The 19,503-nt window shown below is 42.9% G+C and overlaps 8 protein-coding genes across 8 annotated transcripts; 7 read left to right on the top strand and 1 right to left on the bottom strand.

Moving 5' to 3' along the window:
• Nucleotides 1–1,511: 1,511 nt before the first annotated feature.
• On the top strand, nt 1,512–2,124 carry O0I10_007715 (uncharacterized protein; the record flags this gene model as incomplete). Its single annotated transcript, XM_058487729.1, has 3 exons — nt 1,512–1,710; nt 1,769–1,834; nt 1,904–2,124. The coding sequence occupies 3 exons, from the start codon at nt 1,512–1,514 to the stop codon at nt 2,122–2,124; spliced, it is 486 nt and encodes a 161-aa protein (XP_058341551.1).
• A 1,001-nt stretch (nt 2,125–3,125) lies between these two features.
• Nucleotides 3,126–5,584, top strand: O0I10_007714 (uncharacterized protein; the record flags this gene model as incomplete). Its single annotated transcript, XM_058487728.1, has 12 exons — nt 3,126–3,548; nt 3,625–3,842; nt 3,901–3,941; nt 4,001–4,035; nt 4,094–4,285; nt 4,337–4,435; nt 4,505–4,673; nt 4,730–4,900; nt 4,961–5,049; nt 5,101–5,143; nt 5,211–5,386; nt 5,438–5,584. The coding sequence occupies 12 exons, from the start codon at nt 3,126–3,128 to the stop codon at nt 5,582–5,584; spliced, it is 1,803 nt and encodes a 600-aa protein (XP_058341550.1).
• Nucleotides 5,585–5,799: 215 nt separating this feature from the next.
• O0I10_007713 (uncharacterized protein) lies at nt 5,800–8,091 on the top strand (the record flags this gene model as incomplete). Its single annotated transcript, XM_058487727.1, has 6 exons — nt 5,800–6,906; nt 6,974–7,141; nt 7,197–7,598; nt 7,648–7,860; nt 7,925–8,002; nt 8,068–8,091. 6 exons carry the CDS (start codon nt 5,800–5,802, stop codon nt 8,089–8,091), a joined length of 1,992 nt encoding a protein of 663 aa, XP_058341549.1.
• A 133-nt stretch (nt 8,092–8,224) lies between these two features.
• Nucleotides 8,225–12,515, top strand: O0I10_007712 (uncharacterized protein; the record flags this gene model as incomplete). The annotated part of the gene is made up of 10 exons (XM_058487726.1): nt 8,225–8,230; nt 8,288–9,500; nt 9,565–10,099; nt 10,153–10,342; nt 10,408–10,663; nt 10,720–10,936; nt 11,009–11,086; nt 11,141–11,516; nt 11,582–11,876; nt 11,935–12,515. 10 exons carry the CDS (start codon nt 8,225–8,227, stop codon nt 12,513–12,515), a joined length of 3,747 nt encoding a protein of 1,248 aa, XP_058341548.1.
• A 16-nt stretch (nt 12,516–12,531) lies between these two features.
• On the bottom strand, nt 12,532–13,763 carry O0I10_007711 (uncharacterized protein; the record flags this gene model as incomplete). Its single annotated transcript, XM_058487725.1, has 7 exons — nt 12,532–12,897; nt 12,951–13,093; nt 13,153–13,285; nt 13,344–13,390; nt 13,462–13,560; nt 13,621–13,676; nt 13,741–13,763. The coding sequence occupies 7 exons, from the start codon at nt 13,761–13,763 to the stop codon at nt 12,532–12,534; spliced, it is 867 nt and encodes a 288-aa protein (XP_058341547.1).
• Nucleotides 13,764–15,052: 1,289 nt separating this feature from the next.
• On the top strand, nt 15,053–15,825 carry O0I10_007710 (uncharacterized protein; the record flags this gene model as incomplete). The annotated part of the gene is made up of 4 exons (XM_058487724.1): nt 15,053–15,206; nt 15,277–15,399; nt 15,474–15,529; nt 15,595–15,825. 4 exons carry the CDS (start codon nt 15,053–15,055, stop codon nt 15,823–15,825), a joined length of 564 nt encoding a protein of 187 aa, XP_058341546.1.
• A 698-nt stretch (nt 15,826–16,523) lies between these two features.
• O0I10_007709 (uncharacterized protein) lies at nt 16,524–18,976 on the top strand (the record flags this gene model as incomplete). Its single annotated transcript, XM_058487723.1, has 13 exons — nt 16,524–16,785; nt 16,856–16,924; nt 16,989–17,098; nt 17,163–17,177; nt 17,241–17,327; nt 17,383–17,479; nt 17,534–17,653; nt 17,709–17,809; nt 17,875–18,199; nt 18,247–18,418; nt 18,477–18,630; nt 18,692–18,755; nt 18,822–18,976. 13 exons carry the CDS (start codon nt 16,524–16,526, stop codon nt 18,974–18,976), a joined length of 1,731 nt encoding a protein of 576 aa, XP_058341545.1.
• Nucleotides 18,977–19,134: 158 nt separating this feature from the next.
• O0I10_007708 (uncharacterized protein) lies at nt 19,135–19,491 on the top strand (the record flags this gene model as incomplete). The annotated part of the gene is made up of 3 exons (XM_058487722.1): nt 19,135–19,156; nt 19,220–19,335; nt 19,402–19,491. The coding sequence occupies 3 exons, from the start codon at nt 19,135–19,137 to the stop codon at nt 19,489–19,491; spliced, it is 228 nt and encodes a 75-aa protein (XP_058341544.1).
• Nucleotides 19,492–19,503: the final 12 nt, after the last annotated feature.

Genomic DNA, 19,503 nt, shown 5'->3' with positions numbered 1-19,503 from the left:
GATAATTGATAATGTTGTTTATGTATCCCACACGTAAATGATCGAAAATAAGAGGGAGAGAAGGCAAGATACAAGAGAAAGAGGAAGGAAAATAGGGAAAAGAAAGGGTGGAAAAACAGAAAGATAGGTTCAACGGCATAAGAAAAAGAACAGCATATATCGACCTCTCTCATCGAATGATGTCATTGGACCAACTTTAACCCGCATCCTTGTTCAGCGAATCAAAGCGATCGGGGGATCAAGTGCAAAAGGGAAAAAAAGGAAACAAGTTAAATCCACGCAGTGGCGTGAGTAGTAGACAGAACCAACCCAAAAGAGCGTAAGGGCCGTTCGCACTGCTCATGTGGCAATCTATATTTTATAAGCTAGTGGGTGTTGTAAATAGTCGACGGCATGCTGCAGTGTAATGTCTCACGCAACAAAACACAACATTTGTGTGCATGACACCCCTTGCATAGATAACAGTCATCACCCCGCTTGACCACACAAGGAAAGCATGGCGTGATCAAAGAGCGTATACCATGCATATGGAGAAAAGAATATGGGCACGGGCCATGTTTTAGAATACAGCTTCTTTAACATTGGCCAGATCCCTTGTGCTACTTGTACGATGATCAATGGAGCTACATACTACTACCTAACAATAGGCATCATGCAACGTATGTAACGTGATGATTGTATGGATTCATTTTTGTGATAGCTATACCATGGCCAACTTTATCATGATCAAATTGCCCGTCACCAGAACGGAGATCTAGATTACTTTGACGCCCATGTTGTACAAGTTTGACTTTGTGGTGGATGTGGGCCGATGCCGAGGTGTACAGATTACCCACGCCACTTTGGCGTTAACATGGTTGATCCACATAGGCCCCAATTATCCGATCTCATTGTTTCAATCATCCAAAATAGGGCATTCACCAATAATAGCATTTCGCTTTCATTATGTATTGTAAAAGACATCTACTTTACATCGATAGAGCAATGACAGTAATGATTGTGCCGAGCGGGATGGTGATCCGAACCGAATGTCATGCATCAATTTACACTCCACGCGTATCTTGTACCTTCTTTGATTTCTTTTACAACATCAAAGGACCAAGCGAATGTGCGTATCCATGGGCTTTATTCCAACCCTGCGAATCAGAGTTGTTCCATGTGCTGATCTTTGTGGTCATTCATAGCTCCCCATCCCTACTCTCATTGTCGTGGTCGTCATTGTGAGATTGGACTCTTGTGATGAAGTAAGCTTATTCACATAACAGTACATGTTTGATACATCAACAATGCTCATACGTATGGATTTCTATCTATGTAGCTACGTGACGTGATGGATCCCCACATTGGCAATATGATACTTCTGGAGCTGGTGAACTTGACATGATGCAAGTAACCAGGGCCGTGGTTATGGTATATGGTTGTGCAGTTGTTTGAAGGAATGCGATAGGGTAATAACATATGCTTTGTATAGAGAGATTGCAACTACCAATCACTTTACATCAAAAGCCTTCATGGGTCTTGTACGGACTTGTATCAATCGCAGAGAGCAAGATATGGGACGCGAGATGCGAGCATCTAAGGATTGTCATGATGAACAAAGTCGGCTTTGGCTAGGAGGGGCTCAAATGAATCGACGCCTAATGGGTGGCTTTTGCCATTTCTGGTGGGAACAATTCATAGAGTTGGAAGCTTGCTTGATTCCATTGAGAGGTAACTCATATCAATAAAATGAAGAGATTGTGGCTATATTGACCTAGATGGGGTTTAGGCTCTCAAGAGGATTTTAGTGTTCATAAAGAAGGAGCTGGGAGAGAGGCGTTAAACAATTATCAAGGTAAATTGGCGGTAAGATGGTTATGATGCTATATGGGGCTAATTGCATTTTTCGGTATTGATGATCCAGAACTTAAATTGATCTCTGCACCAAGACCATCCACATTACAACAAAGAACCTACATACCACGCATTGATACGATTGCATATATACCAGCCACCTTCCAACATCCATCGATTCGCGACTTGAAGAAGATGGCCAAATCGGCACCTTTTTACGAGACCTGGATGAAGCAGCTCAACACTGGTACACCGAGACTGCTTGTCATTTTCACTTTGTCAGGAAGCTGAAGTTGGATGATGATCCAGTCGCCTTATATCACTTTTCCTACACCTTTTCTAAGCAGCAGAGCATGATACGGCATTGCCATTGTAGAAGAGGATTTCCAAGGCCATCACCATTTCGATCATGATACTCATCATCAGCTACAGCAACAACTAGCCTACCACTATGTAGCTATTCTTTTTATTCATGCCATCATGTATATATATATAAGCTCAACCAATACGAGAAAAGATACTTTATATAAATTGATGCCATGTTTGTAAACAAGATTGTTGCATCCAAGAAGCTCAAAAAATTGATGATCTCTTTTTGGAAATGGGTTTCCATGGCAACTGCACTACTGGTCATTGAATAGCTAACTACTACTATGTACCCTGCTCATCCTAAAAGTTCATCCATATCAATAGCTTTGTGTACCAGGGGGATCCAAGGAGTAAGTTGACATTTCCGGGTACCTATATTTTCGAATGCAATGTATTGTAGAGTGACATGCTATCGTAGAAAAGCAAGCATGATTACGAATTATTACCGAAAAAGGCAACAAATAGAGGATTGACGTGAGTGTCATGTGGCTGAGTGCACTTGTTGGAAAAAGTATACCCTGACGGTATCCAGCGGAAAGGCGTCAGCATTCGTCAGCATGTGCACCTCTGACACTGAAATAGCACCTAGTTTTGGAAGCACTTTTACTCATATGCCGTTACACATTACCTTCTGGTTGGTCCTGTTCATCTTGCTTACCATACTTTTACGCCGCCACAAATGCATTGATCGGCTACGTATCCATGCAACATGTGCGACGCTCTTGAAATCTAGATATGACTGCCTACTACATATCCCGTACTCCTCTCCCTATATGCATGCAGCCCGTCCACCAAACGGAAAATTGAAGTACATAGACCGAACCCTGGTAACGGATATCAGATCGGGGAGACTTTGCCGATTCCCACTTGTATAAAACATAAAAACATTGGATCATTTGTTTCCTTGTGGATCACTTTTGACAATGACTATAGCAACAACTAGCAGCGACAACAGCTCAATAATAGAAAGGCAAACATCCAATGGATCATCAAGCATTGAGACCAATGGTACCGCCGTGGGTGCTTACCAGGAACGGATCACCACATCACCATCACCACCACTAACACAGGCACCACCTGCCAACAAGCATCCAAAGAATACGCTCATAGAAAAAACCATGCAATCATTACCGACGCTGTCATCATCACCATGGATGGACAAGGTGCAGCGTGGATTTGTATACGCTGGGTTATTCATGGGCATATTTGCCATCATTGTCCAATCCTCGATTGTGGCCCCCGCCATGTCAAAGATCGCTACAGAGATGCATGATATTGGAAATCAAACATGGGTAGCCGTAGCCTATTTCTTGGGATTGAATTGCGCACAAGCAATAGCTGGAAAGGTAAAGCAGTGAACAGTTGCACTACCACACACACGATGGAAGCTAAAGATCATCATGGCCTATATGTGTACTGTAGTTTGTGGATATTTTCGGTCGTAAACCTATCATGCTGTTTGGCCAGTCATTTTTCAGTATTGGATCTTTGATTTGTGCATTGACTCCTAACATGGATGGTTTGATTGCTGGTCGAGCCATTAGCGGCTTTGGTGGTGGTTCTGTCATCTCGCTTGCCTTTGTCATTGCAGCCGATATTACACCCTTGGAACATCGACCACGTATCAACTCTGCTCTTAGGTATGTAAAGAAATCTTGTAAGAACGAGTTTCCATTGACAACATGATACTATGCATAGCATGGTTTATGGACTTGCAGCCATGACAGGCCCGCTAATGGGTAAGACATACACGTTATTATCACACGCTTTCGCTATTTACTAAAACAAAGATGCATAGGTGGTGCATTTGTTGACCAAGTGACTTATCGCTGGGTAAGTCTAAATGATTCACAACGATGATCAACAACACCTCTTCTTACAAAGGATATAGGATTTCTGGTTAAACTTGATTCTTGGATGTACCTCGTTGGTTATCATGGCCGTTTTCTTCAAAGAGTCGAATGCCACGCTGACAAGAGATGAGCCATTGTGGGCCAAGATCAAACGTATCGATGGGCTTGGTGTTATTCTTAGTGCTGGCACAATCACGTGTATTCTATGTGCGCTCAACTGGGGTCCCATGGTAAGAAAAATAGTCGTGTAATGCTATCATCGGATTAATGATTCACATTAGCATGGTTGGGGAGATGGTCATACCATTGGTGCTTTTGTTGCTACCGGCGTATCACTTTTAGCGTTAATCATCGTTGAAATGAAGGTGGCTAAGGAACCAGTAAGTTACCTTCTTTCAAATCATTACACTCTTTTTTAATTGTGCTGACGTTATTGTATCCCGCTATAGATCTTCCCACCCCAGCTATTAAAGAATCCCAAGGTGTCTATGCTCTACCTCTACATGTGGTGTCTAGGGTTCGGCTTTGTTGGGATCATGTTTTTTGGCCCGATTACATATCAATCGGTCTTTGGAAGCGACAGCACAATGTCTAGCGTGCGACTTATTCCGTACTTTGGTAAGAGAAATGCATACGTCGAAATTGTAGACATCTAAAAGATCTCTGTACACCAGGTGCTCTTATTATCGGAGCCTTGACTTGTGGTCAGCTATTGCAATGGTTTCCTTATCCCAAGGTGTACATGATCATCGCAGGCACCTTTGTGACGCTTGGGTTCAGCCTTTTCCAGCTGACAAATGAAAAATCAAATTGGGGCCATCAAGCGTGTTTCTTCATATTATCAGGTATACGTGAAGCATAGCGAAGCATTCATAACACAAATCCACTAAACGTTGTTACTCCAGGCTTTGGGTTTGGATTTTCTCAACAAAATGTAATCTTGACCGCTCAAAGCATCGCAGGGAAACAGTACTTAGCAATCGCTACAACATTAGTAAGTTGAATACGTGATCGTATAACCAAGCTTCTAACAATTGTATGATAGGTCAATTTCTTCTTACTTCTTGCTTCACCAATGGGACTTGCAAGTATGTACATACGCGTGGGATACAGTATAGCAGGGCGATTACTAATTACACGCATGCTATTCGATAGTTTATGAAGCTGTGTTTGCCGCTTTCCGCTATGCACAATTTGATGGATTGCCATCCGATGTACTTGAAGTAGCTCAAGAATACAATGCACTTGAAAACTACCTATACATTCGAAATGTGCCAGCTGAATACCAACCACCCCTTGTTCATGCGTATATGGAAGCAGTGCGCAATGTGGTAAGTCTTTTTTGTCATTAAAGCCATCCTCAACTCATTGGCGGTATGTAGTTCATTTTCCCTGCAGTCGCTGGTGGTATTATCCTTATCATAGCACTCCTATCACCCAACGTACGCCTTGGTGGTGGTCATCCAACAACAGCAGCAAAAGGCATCAAGAAGGATGAAGAAGCATCTCACTTTTGCGATAAAAAGTAGGAATGTAATAAAGACATTGGATATCAATGGATGACCTTTTTTATTGTACTATAAAGGCTATATTAAATGAGCTGCAAAACACTCTGATCTAGAGAAGGGCAATCACAAAGAGCTAAACCAAATGTCATATCAAGTACTGTAAAAGGGGCACGTGATGCTGTGCCTAAATGTCAAGATGGAATCTTAATCTGGATCCACTTACTCTTCTCTTTTCCATGCAGCACCACCCAGCATACCAAGAAGACACACAAAAGCAATCCAAAAAACGACGTCGGCTGAATGAGTCATCACCTTCACCAACCACGATCGACACCCAATGTCTATTTTGCAACATAGCGATCGAGCGCAGCAGCAGGGAGGAATTCTTGGACCACATGGAGCAATGCCTCACTCGATTGACAGAGGGGAACCAGATCCGCCGCAACAAGCATCGATCAGGCGCATTCAGTAAAATGACGACGTGTCCTGCGTGCAACGAAGATAGCCCGTTTGATTTCAAGAGTATGAGGGATAAGGCACGGCACCTTAAGCAATGTCTCGTTTCCAATGGCACGACACTTTCTAACGTGATGGATGCACGTGACATCGGCCATGCACAGAGTACTACACCTATTGATCTATCATCACCATCACCACCACCACTATCTATTCACCAAGGCAACAATAATATTGATCTCACAATCATCGACGACGACGACGATCCCTTTTCATCACAACCACGATTGGAAGACTTTGATGTGGCAAACAATAAGAGAAGAGACAGCTTATTATCAGACGAATCACCATCACCATCATATACCCATGCTGATAGTATTATTGACAACAGCCAACTAGACAACATTGATCTTACATTACTCGATGATTCTCCTCTTGTCGATATTTGGTCACAGCGGCAAGGATCGGTTAACGGCGATATGATTGAAGAAGATGAAGCAGGCGACAACAACAACCCATCATTATCTCCCTCTCCTTGTTCTCGGCAATTGGATGATGACAACACCCATGAGAGCAGTGATCAGCAGCAGTATTCGCCTATGGAAGATGAATGTTTGGCTCGGTTATTATTGGATCGGCTGTGCCTTGAGCAACAATTTACACCATCACCTTTCTTCACACAACTCAAATCAAGCGCAACTGGTATATCCAACAGCGTGGAAGCACGTCGACGCAGTCTGGATGTATTTGAAAAAGTATTCTTCAATCAGCAACTCAACCTTCTTGAGTTATCCACCAAGGACCAATCGGCTTTGATGCAAGATACCCACCACTGCTTAAGCCAACCACAGGCGCAGTTTCTTTACAATGTCATCAAGGAAATGCAAGCAAGTACAATCATCATCATGGTGCACATTCCTTCAATGTTGTTTAATTAACAGCTATCTTCTCTAGACACCCGAATGCACTGCCGGGATCACTTGGGTGTACGACGATTATTCCCTTGATGGAAATACCATTATGGCCATTGAACGATTGACTGAATTGGATTCCAGATTGGCACGCGTTTTATGTTTGTTGGATATTGCAAGCCATCATCCCATGTTTGCTCGCAAGCAAGATGTAAGTGAGAGTTTTGCCCTCATGACTTACATTTAACTTACCATGATTTCAAAAGGTTATCCAACGCCGTGGGACACAGACTTCTGTGGATGATGATGATGATGATGATAATTCGGTCATTGCCGTCGATCTCACTGGAAACTCGGATCATTCGCTCGATGAGATAATACTATCTTCTGCATCCGACATTGTGGAACTGGATTTTGATGATGAAACGAGCATTCAAAGCCATTCAGATGTCGCACAAACACACAAAGTGGAGGATGAATCAGATGCCAAGGATGGTGAACACCGTAGCAGCGACTCATCGACGTCCAAGCAACAAAAGGAGGATTCATGCTCCATTGGATTTAATACTCCGCCGAATGTTCATGCCAAAGACAACCGTCTCATTGACAACGAAGAGGATGAGGATACGAATTATCATTGCGACAATCTCACAAACAGAGAATTGAATGTAAGTATCATAATGGGATTCTACATCAAGATCTGATTCTTTTGTAAAGTTCTTTGCAGATGCATATGGCCTTGAAAGTGGGATGCGTAAGCAAACCATTGCATTGTTGAATCGAATATGGAAAGAACGTGCGCATCAAGTGGGTGGCGACGATGATGGGGATGATGAGCCAAGATCTGCGGATGGATCATCCAAGGCAGTGGAACTGATACGGCATTTAAAATCTCGAAAAGATATCTGGAACAAGATACTGCGGTATGAGGTAAGTATGGTTAGATACAACTTTGATCCAATCATGATGCTAACATCTGCTGTGCCAATATCAGTGTGTGGACCTGGATGATTTCGATGGCAGCAGCGAAGACTTTACTTGCGATCAAATACGAAAAGAGCTAGATTATCATGTACGTATCAACAACATTATGTTTATTGTTGTATCATAGATCACTAAAACGACCCATTGCTATAGGGATTCTTGAAAAAGTCTAAATAAACGTATCAGATGAAACATCACGCAGCACTGGCATTGTCGGGCTATGTAAGCTTGGCTGGCTTTTGATTATCTCACACCCAGTTTCGTTCCCTTAAAGTTGCTGCGCTACTCTTTCTTTCTTTCTTGACAAACCATGGACGTAAGTTATAGTTGGATCCATCGCCTTGAATCTTTTGAGCTCAATTGTGTTTACTAGATTGAGCCACACGAGGAGACAGCTAAAAAGGACGTGTCAGCACCCGATCTTGGAGGCAATGGGAACAAATCACCTACACGTCGCAACAGGTCGAGTCGTCGAAAGTCGTCCTCCACCACTATGGATGATTCAACGCACAAAGAGACACCATCAAAGGCACAAGGATCTCGTAACAACACAACACGACACAAATCCAAAAAGCCTGCACCAGCGGCCAAGTCAAAGCAAAAGGATGACACCGAGCATGCTGCATTAAACGCCAATACAGCGGATGATGTGGATGACGCTGAAGATAAGAAGAAACGTAGCAGCCAAAAGAAAGAGAAGGTCGACAACAAACAGCCACAACCCAAATCATCATCATCATCGTCAGCAGCAGCACTAGTAGTAGACGCGTCCAATAATCAACCATCAGAGCCTGTCAATCAAAAGGACACGACAAAGAAGAAGCATAGGAAACGTCGTTCAAGCAAGAAAGATAAGGATGACCACCAAGCAGCCACGAATGTACCAGAAAGCACATTATCAAATGATTCGTCACATGCGCAACAACAACAACAGCAACAGCAACCATCCTCCACAACAACAGAGCAACCAGCAAAGACACGACAGCGTAAAAAGAAAAAGAAAAGCAAAGAAGCAGGATCAACAGACGCGTCAAAACAACCAGAGGATTCGACCCTGTTACCATCCAATGATTCATCATCCCATGTACAGCAGCAACAACAACAACAACAACAACCATCATCCTCCACAACAAAATCAACAAAGCCAAAGAAGAAGAAGACCACCAAGGAACCAGCACCTGACGCACCTAAGCATCCAGAGGATTCAAAGCCCAAAGAAAAGGAATCAGCGGGTGATGAAAAGAAGAGCAAAAAGAATCGAGATAAGCGCACCAAAAAGCCTGATACCCGATCATCACAAAAGTTCAGTCCTTCATTTATTGGTGGTAATCGTCGTCGTCTTGCCAATGGCGTGGAAATCACTGTTTATCCCCGTGGCAATGGTGCATGGAGACAACCAAAGCCTGTAGTGGATGCGCCTGTTTTCATATCCAATAGCGTCGAGGATTTGGATATCCATTTTGCCAACGATGTTCCTCCTGCTGCCAAAGCCCCTCCAAAGATGCGTTCAGATACTCAGCATGATCGTGTATTAAGCGAGGTGACCATCAAATTACCCAAAAAGAGCGATAAATCGTCATCAGCCAGTAAGTTGGATCTCTCGTTTTTGATGATGATGATGATGACATGAGCTAATATGGATCATGATAGATGTCACTTCCCCACCAGCATATTGTCACCCCGATGATCGTAATCCACGCAAGAAACGACTCATGTTCAATGCCTATCCCAGTCCTGAATCAATGCAAGAAGAAATCCAAAAAGGCACCTTGATCCGTGGTATCATACGTATCAGCAAAGCACATACATCAGAGGCCTATGTTGTTCCAGACACGCTTGATCATGATATTTTCATCCTTGGACGTCGACAACGCAATCGAGCATTGGAAGGAGACGTTGTGGCGGTGCGTTTATTGGATGTGGATAAGATCTGGGAACGCAAAAAGGAAGAGGTCAGAAAGAAAAAGGAAGAATCAGCCAAAGAGAAAGCAGCAGCAGCAGCAGCAGCAACCAATGGCAAGGACGCCGAGGAAGATGCATTATCCGATAATGATGATGACGAAGAAGAGGAAGATCAGACCCATGATGAAGAAGAGGAGGAGTATGATGAGGATAAGAACAAGCCGAAATATTGTGGTGAAGTGGTTGGCATTTTGGATCGTGCTCCTCATGATGCCATTGCTGGGTAAGTCCATAGGGTGGGATATTTGGTGCATATCTAACTTGTAATATTATTAGTATCCTCAAAGTGGAACGTCCCAACGCCAATGCACCCAAAGTGAATGAGGATGACAAGTCAAAGGAACCACCCCGACTCGTTTGGTTCAAGCCAACGGATAAGCGTGTGCCTCTCATTGCGATCCCTTTTTCATCCGCACCTGAGGATCTGTTGGAAAAAGAGGAGCAATATACAAGCATGATTATGACGGTAAGATGGGTATATATATATATATATATCACTTCGATATGGATCGACTCATAGCTTGTCTTTAGGCCAAGATTGTCAAATGGCCCATTGATGCCGTTCATCCATTTGGACATATCATCAGCACATTGGGAATGGTTGGCAGTATCGATACAGAAGCCAAGGCGATTCTCGCTGATTGTGGCGTCAAGGATCTTCAGTTTACCAATGCGATTGTAAGAAGCTTGCCAAAGACACCTTGGAAGATACCCAACAAGGAATACAAGGTTAGACGCGATTTAAGATCTGAACGTATCTTTACGATCGACCCTGCAACGGCCAAAGGTATGGACCAATTGAGTAAAGGATGAGGATTAGTTTATTGATGAAATTGTGCTTAGATTTGGATGATGCTGTACATGTCAAAGAGTTGGATGATGGCAATTTTGAAGTTGGCGTCCATATTGCCGATGTATCATTTTTTGTCAGGGAGCGTACTGCACTTGATGGAGAAGCCCGTGAACGAGGAACAAGTACCTATCTCGTGGATAGAGTCATTCCTATGCTTCCATCCTTGCTTTGTGAAGAACTTTGCAGCTTGAATCCAGGAATTGAAAGGTAACGTATCAAGTGTGAATGCAGGAATGGTGGCATCAAGCAAGAAGCTTATGGAGTATGTGTTGCCAATAGGTTGGCTTTCTCTGTTATATGGAAAATGGATCCGACGGGTGTTATTCTTGATACTTGGTTTGGAAGAACCATCATCAAGTAAGTGAATTTGTCACCGTGTTCATATGTCAACATGCCTAACTTCATAATCAGGTCATGTGCCAAATTAGCCTATGATGATGCTCAATGTGTGATCGAGGGCAAGCCACTTCCAGAAACAGCCAATGTGCATGAGCACCCACGTAAAGGCGTAGAGCAATCAATTCTCAACCTATACTCGTTGTCAAAGCATATGCGTAAACGGAGATTTGAAAGTGGTGCTTTATCCATGAACTCGGTGCGTCTTTCATTCAAGCTTAATGAACAAGGGGAACCAGAGGACGTATGGGTATACGAGCTCAAGGAATCGAATCGACTTATCGAAGAATTCATGCTTCGTGCCAACATGAGTGTCGCCGAAAAGATTTGCAGCCAATTCCCCAACGAAGCACTTTTGCGACGTCATGCACCACCTATTGAACGAAGACTGGTACGTGATCTCTCTAACATAGTGCATGGATCAATGTTCTAATTCTATGCGTGTGTGTTTTATAGGATGAGTTTATCAAGCATTCAGAGAATTTGGGTTACAAGCTAGATGGTAGCAGTGCTGGCAACTTGCAAGCATCCTTTAATGCCATTGAGTCTCAAGAAGTCAAGGATGTTTTGATCACGTTGGCCATCAAGCCTATGCAACGAGCCAAATACTTTTGTACGGGTGCCATGGATATTTCAAAGTACAACCATTACGCTCTCAACGTACCTTTGTACACCCATTTCACCTCTCCTATCCGTCGTTATGCTGATGTCATTGTACATCGTCAATTGAATGCAGCATTAAAGAATGCAGGTGAGTCAAATAGAATACGTCTTGGAAAGAAATACTCAACTTCTTTTTTGCTTGTTAGATACTTCTGGATATGATGACCAAGAGGCTCAGCAGATAGCACTTGAATGCAACCGTAATCGTGACGCAGCCAAGAACGCCCAAGACATGAGCTCACAATTGTACTTGGCCCATTACCTTCACAAGTTGCAAAAGACCAAAGGTGCTATTATCAGATCAGCTGTGGTGGTTCAAGTGTACAGTGAAGCTGTCGATATCATTGTACCAGAATACGGGATTGAGAAACGTATTCATGTGGATTCGTTGCCTGTTCATCAACACAAGTTCAACACCAATGACATGTCCTTGCTGCTCTATTGGAAGAAAGGTGTACCTGTACCCACGCATGAAACGGAGAACAATGTGCAAATCGCTAGTGAAGATGAGAATGATAGCGACAATGATTCATGCCATGGTATTCCTATTGCGAAGGCATCTGAAGTCGCACACACCCCCAGTCAATGCTTGGATAAGGAACAAGGAACACAGCTGTTCAAGGTGTTTACTAAATTCGATGTGCTTATTCAAGCCAATGTGGTCAAGTCTCCCCCCATCATCAACGTTTATCTCGTCAACCCCTTCGCCACCATGCCATCCACATAGAATTCATTTTTCTTTTTCACGCACTAAAAATTGTTTTATATGCATCCAATAGCTTGTATGTCTGAAATTTTGTCTCTATCTCTTTTGTGTCATAGGTCGTTTGGATCAAAGAAGGTATGCTCGTCTTCACTTTGGTAGGATATTCGGATGTCAAGTCGTCATAGATCAATTCGACTCGGATCGTCGTGTTGTTGTTGTCCTTGTCCTCCTTGTCCTGCTCCACGTCGATTTTTTCTGCTAGGATGATATGATCTTTCGCCTTTCTCTCAGCAGAAATGCCAACAAAGGAGGCTCGCTCTTTGCAATAGACGCCGAGTTCTTCCACCTGCTCTCGTCTCGATACATACGCAAGTAAAAACACATGAAGTATCCGTAATAAAGCCTGGAAAAGAGTAAATGAGTATTTGAAGCCTCCCAAGTATAAGGAAAACTTACCTCCATATCATGTGGCAGGAATGTATCCACCATCTCTTGCACTGGAATGAAGAAAGGAATTGTATGCTGGGCGACTGAGATAGAATTGTATTTCATGGATGCAGGATTGCTCAAAAGAAGGTAATAAGGCTCGTAGTACTTGGCTGCATGATAATAGCATGGTGAGTTATAAGGTAGTAGATGATAAGCTTGAAGGATGTACCTTTGTAATATGTCTCAAGCCGGATACCCGTATTCCCTTGAAATTGAAAGGTGGTGCGTCCAGCCAAACGATAATAGCCCACTATTTCTTGTACACATCGTGCCGACGACACTGCCATCCATTGCTCGAGGATCTGTAAACCATGCATATCAATATCAATTCGATTGACTTGCTCGTTATCCTTCACTCACCTGTTGTTGAATTTGCGTCATTTGAGAAGCCTTGTAACGCGTCGTATCTGTTCAATAACAAAGGGCATTGGTCATCCAAAACACGGTATCCATGAACCCACCCATTCCCCACTCTTACCTCGAATTTCCTCTGAAAAGCGTGTTGCAGCAATATATCCTATCCGCTCTTCCATGATTTCACGCTCCAATCGTTGCTTTTCTTCTCGTGCCTTGTTCACTACGGATGCATAAAACGAAATGAGCACATTATTGTACAACAAGGACCAGTCAGCATTACATCGATGGCGTAGATCGCTAATGTCGGCTTTGAGTCTGTCTTGAGGCGTAGGGAGGCTACACGCGTCATGCCTTGAGTACTCTGTTGTATGCAAGGTGCATTGGACCAGGGGAAGCTTACAATGTGTCGTCGTCTTCAAGCATGGTGTATGTATGTCAAAGAAGCAGAGTTGTAAAAGAGAGGGAAATCCTGTGTCTTGGGAAGACCCAAATAGTCAATTTCGATATCAGCACGTGACATCCACCTACGACTACTGTGTCCCATTACCCGTTGCTTCTACCATAATAAACCAATTCGTTTGCATTCCAATGTCTAAAGTTTTAATGAGTGAATCAATGCACCACTAAAGTTGGAAGAATAATGCCAACCTAATGATAGGTAAAGGAGACTGTGCTTTGATGGAGTGGCGAGAGCGTCGTGATTACAACAAAGTCTACTAGCCAACCCATTTAAGTATACATCATCATGATCGTTGTGAATTCAAGCAAGAGAAAAGGAGTCTACCATACAATTGAAGCACTCAAGCGAATGCATAGCCGTTGTAGGCCAACGATACAATACAAATGAAGCCATTTCTAGTATACCTTGTGATACGCAGCAGATATGAATCCAATGACTGATGGCTCATGTTTTACCATGTCAACGAAACAAATTTCATTCCAAAAACTCGGGTCGGCGACATGATAGTTATTGGAAACAAATAGAATAAATAATGGATTGGAAAGTGCATTGTGACCAAACCATTCAGGGACACGGCATATCTAATCATCACATTGTTGTGAGACATCCCAGCAGCAGCACGCAGTTGCTATCCATGCGTTGTAGGATAATCGGTAATGATTAACATGCATTGTGTTTTTTGCCAAGGCGGTCATTTTAACCAGGACGATTATGCCAAGTGATGAAAAAAAGCTGGGTGTAATAGTGACGCTCGAGCCAAATGGCTGGGTTTATTTTTTTGGGCATTGGTCAACAACATTCCATGAGCTGGCTTTGGGTGATACAACATCCCCCACCCAATTTGTATAACCGACAGTGTGCTTGTGTAAGATGATAAATGCTACTACTAACTACGACTACTACTACCATCCATAGCCGTATGCTCCATGAACATATATCATGTTTGAAGCATGGCATGTGTATCAGCAGATGTAAAAAGAATGGTACCACAAGATACATACGCGTCTCAATGGCTGGTTGCTATCCTTACCAATGCATCGCCATCATGGGGACAAGAGCCCAGACCTGTTGCTATTGTTATGCCGCATCACCAATGGAATCAAGGTCCATGGAAACAGTCGCACCCATTGAGGAATTGCCATTTTTGAGTATTTAGAGTTTGCTTTGGGTTCCATCTCGGTCTCGATCGCTTTCTTTTCTCTCTTTTGCCTTTCCCTTTTTTTTATTTCCTCCAAGTGTGCTCATTGCGTTCATGTCGCGACAACAGCAACAACAACAACAACCTCTTGCTCCTCCATCACCTTCCTCTTCTTTTTCAGCAAATACACGTGAACGACACATTTCATTAAAAGAGGACAAAGTGTTGGTGGTACCAACACCTACTACAACAACAACGGCTGCAGCAGGTCAATTCCTTTTCTCTTTTCATAGCCGTGATTGGAGCGTGGATGATTGATGATGGATGCAGGAATATAGGTCTCCTTACCCCGCCATTGGGCTTGGATAACAAAGCAACAAGCGTAGTCAATGACAGTGACATTTATCATGATGCGTATAGCTGCATGTTTCGGATATCGCTCGATTCAAAACGCACAACAGGTAAAAAAAAGTGTCCCTTACTTCTATGCAGCACACGCCACATATACACTGACACAACAACAACAACACTGTAGCTGCCCTGTGCTATCTACCAACACGCTTTCAAAACATTGTTGAATTTTATCATACTGTAAGCAGCAATAGCCCCTCTCTTTTTTCTCAATGATAATAATCTTCTATGATGATCCTATGTAGGAGATACCACATGCATACCGTGATAGAGGCATCGGTGAAGCCATTCTAAACAAAGCATTTATATGGGCAACACAATCACACATGATGGTGATACCGACATGTCCATTCACACGTCGTTATCTTGAACGGCACAACGAATGGATGCCATGCATTGTACAAAGCGAGCAAGAAGGAGTAGTACGTTACGTGCAAAGACAACAACAACAACAACAACAACAACAACAGAGCTAGGAGGCCATGAAGAAGAAGAACGTAATACTAACGCCACCTACTACTACCACCACCACCACCACCCAATCCCATCATGCATTACATATGATTAATCCACCAATGGAACCAAAAAACACCCAAAAAGATATAATCGCATAATAGTTTTCCTTATCTTTAAAACACACGCATTTGTACATGAACCCAGATAAAGAGTGAAATAGTCAGTGCACATATGTACACACAGCTTTCATCATTGTCGATTACCCAACATTGCAAAAAAGGAAAAATGGAAGGGCAAAGAACATACATAGACCAATGGGAAGATTGTAGATTGATACCAAAGGGCAAATTACTGCTTATCGCAAAGGATCCAATGTCACATTGATGGCAATAATAGGGAGCTCAAATACATGTTCCATTTTATGCATACGATTGTAACAGTTCTCCTTGATATGTACCACCAAGTAGATTCATGTTTATTACAATGGACTTAATAAGAGTGGATGGATGTGGGAAGGGAAGGGGGAGAATGCGTTTGTGTGTGTATGTGTGTATGCGCGCGCCAAAGCCAGCTCGCGTTTATTGTTTGCCTCCTCTTTACCACTATTCTCTCTCTCCCTCCCTCGCACTCTATTTTTACCTCCCCTCAGTTTCGGTCACCCACCCCCTTCACTCGACATACGACAAGCACACGATCCTTTTGTTGTCCTGCACGCACAATGACAGTCAATGTTGCTGGTGAACCGCGCTGTGCGAGGTGCGATCGTGGAGACAAGGACACGTTTCGATTAGTAGTACGATCAGACGCTGAGAGCACCACACGGTACCTGTTTCACGTCCACCGAGACGAGAACTTGGAACACATTCTGTTGCGATTGTACAAGGAATTCCCCAACGAATGGAGGAAGGATGTCGTGTATTACTTTTATGTGGATATGGGTGGCAGCTATTATCCTGTTGAGCATGCATTTTGGTTGAGAGGTATGTGTGTGTGTGTGTTTGATTGACAGCCCAAGCAAGCATCATGTGACACGAACTGGTTCCTTTATAGATCGAGATCAAATTCTGGTTACAACAGTCGAGGATGAATCACAATTGCCGGATGTTAGCATGAATGCAGGTAACAAATAGTGAAGGGCAAACTCTATTCTTGTATGTATGTCTGATCCATGCATATAATACAGTCCATGCGCAGCTTCGACCCCACGTCCAATTACAACCACATCAACAAGAAGGCATTGAACAAATGATTTATATGGAAAGGGCATTTCGTGGTGGTATCCTTGCTGACGATGTAAGTAGTATCACTATACAACATGCATGACATGATTTTAAAGATCCCGCTCCTTTTCATCTAGATGGGTCTTGGCAAGGTGAGTACTACCCCATGATGGAATGTGCAAGGAAGGAAGAAATGTAACCTTCTTTACAATTAGACGCTGCAAATGTTGACATTGATCATGCGACAACAACCAAAATTGACGGTCCGGGCACCAACTTTAGTCCTTGTCCCTTCACGTGGTGTAAGTTAAACAAGGCCCCAACGTTCAAAACACACACTGACATTGGCTTCTTTAGTTGGGAGAACAATGGGCTGAGGAGATTCGTACAAAGACGACCTATGGAAGCTTATTGTATTTTATATACAATGAGGAGACGCTTTTGCTTTTGGAACGTAAGTCTACTTTTTGGAAAATGATGGATCCTCAATTGACATGGTTACGTTTAGAGCCTTGTTTTCGTGTTGTTATTGCCACATACGATCGATTACGCAGTGAATTCCGCAATCGACAGATATCCGGTGTCAGTGCCCCACTCATTGATATGGAATGGCATCGTGTTATTCTTGGTAAGTGGGTATCATCGATGATAATGCGGGCCTTAATCTAAGCATGTGAGGGTAGATGAATCCAACAAGATCCGTAGCATGAAGTCCATGGTCACAGAGGCAGTTTTATCATTACGAGCAAAGTATCGATGGTGTATGACAGGCACACCTCTACAGGTAATGGGATTAAGGAAAAAAAACATTAGAGGCAACCGATGACTTATGGATGAAGCACTCCTTAGAATGATCTTTCAGAGTTGTTTCCATTGTTTGCCTTTTTGGAGATCCGCATTGATGCACAACAAAAGATGAATGTCGATTACATTTCAGGATTACTAAGGAAGCATATGGTGCGTCGAACCAAGGAATCATTGCAGACGAGCTTGACGATTCTTCCTCGTAAAGAAAATCGCGTGGTGCTTGAATTTTCAGATGCAGAACGAGCCTTATATGATTACCTGGAACGTGTTCTCTACGCACGGATCAAGGGGAACCGGCAATATGGCATGGCCGGTGACTATACAACCATGTCCGCAGCAGCGGTTTTATATTTACGATTGAAGCAAGGTAATGTCATCCTTCAGCGGTATGATACTTCTTTCTAACTAGAACAGCTTGTGGGCATTTTCGCATCTTGTTGGATAAATTTCCTGATCTTATTCCAATGATCCAAACACGTGATGAGGAACAGGTGGTCGCCGCACTCGATAATGAAGATGAAAATGAACGATCTGCTCGAGAAGATGGAGAAACAGCCGAAGCATTCAATGTCATTGAGAGTTTCTAGTAAGTATGGTTTGGATGAGAAAATAAGAAAGATCACGTGTGGCTAAGTCCATATTAGTGAACAATTTGGTGACAATGTTGAAATGCCGGATCTTCATGCTCTTCAAAAGCTGCCCTATATGCATCATTCGACAAAAGTTGGGTGGCTGATTCGATTCTTGCAAAAGACATTGTTGGAAAACAAGTTAGAAAAGGTGGTAGTGGTGACACAGGTAAGCAAAGGGAGAGAGAGAGAGCCATTCATCCTCTTGAAATTTGACCTTTGTTGTTTAGTTTGTAGATTTGCTGATGGTGATATCCGATATCCTCAGATCGATCAACATTCGACATAATACTTGCAAGTTTCAGAGGGGGGATGGTACATTCTTTGTCGTTTGGCTCATTGTTGTCATCCTCTTTTTAGATCATGGTGATATGAGTGGCGCATCACGGATGATCAGCTTGCGTGAATTCAACCACAGGCCTGAAGTGAGAGTGATTTTACTTTCTTTGAAAGCTGGTGGTGTTGGTTTGAACCTTCAACGGGCTAATCACATGGTGATTTTGGACAGATGGTAACGTATCACAAAATGTATGTTGGTTGGTGCCTGTGATACTTATATGCATATGTAGGTGGAACCCAGGTAAATTGGAGGGCTGAAGGAAAGAACAAAGGAAGGAATAGGTTATTCAATTTGATTTCTCTCTGTGATACTTTTTTTTTCTTCGCTTCGATGATGGTGATGATAGCAACGATGGGTAAGCCAAGGATGATGATGATTGGAACAATATGGCAATAGGATATTGATTCTCGTGATATAGATCAAGCCATTTCCCGCATTCATAGAATGACCCAAAACAAGCAAACCTTTATTCACACAGTCGTGATCAAGGATACAGTAGAAGAAGGGCTTATGGACAACGTGCTCCGGAAAAAGGTAGGAAACCCCCCTCACCATTATTGAGTTGCCACGCTTGTATTTATTTATCTCTTTATACTTTAGAGCGAATTGTTCCGATCGGTCGTGGAGGATGAGGATCATGGTCATGCAAAAGGTGTTGATATTGTTATGCTCGACGCGGAAGAAGAATAAGCTTTCCCGCTA

This window comes from Lichtheimia ornata, assembly GCF_029851405.1.
Source record: "Lichtheimia ornata isolate CBS 291.66 chromosome Unknown scaffold00038, whole genome shotgun sequence".
NCBI lineage: Eukaryota > Fungi > Mucoromycota > Mucoromycetes > Mucorales > Lichtheimiaceae > Lichtheimia > Lichtheimia ornata.
The sequence above is the reverse complement of the archived record's forward strand: the minus strand, read 5'-3'. Positions and strand labels throughout refer to the sequence as shown.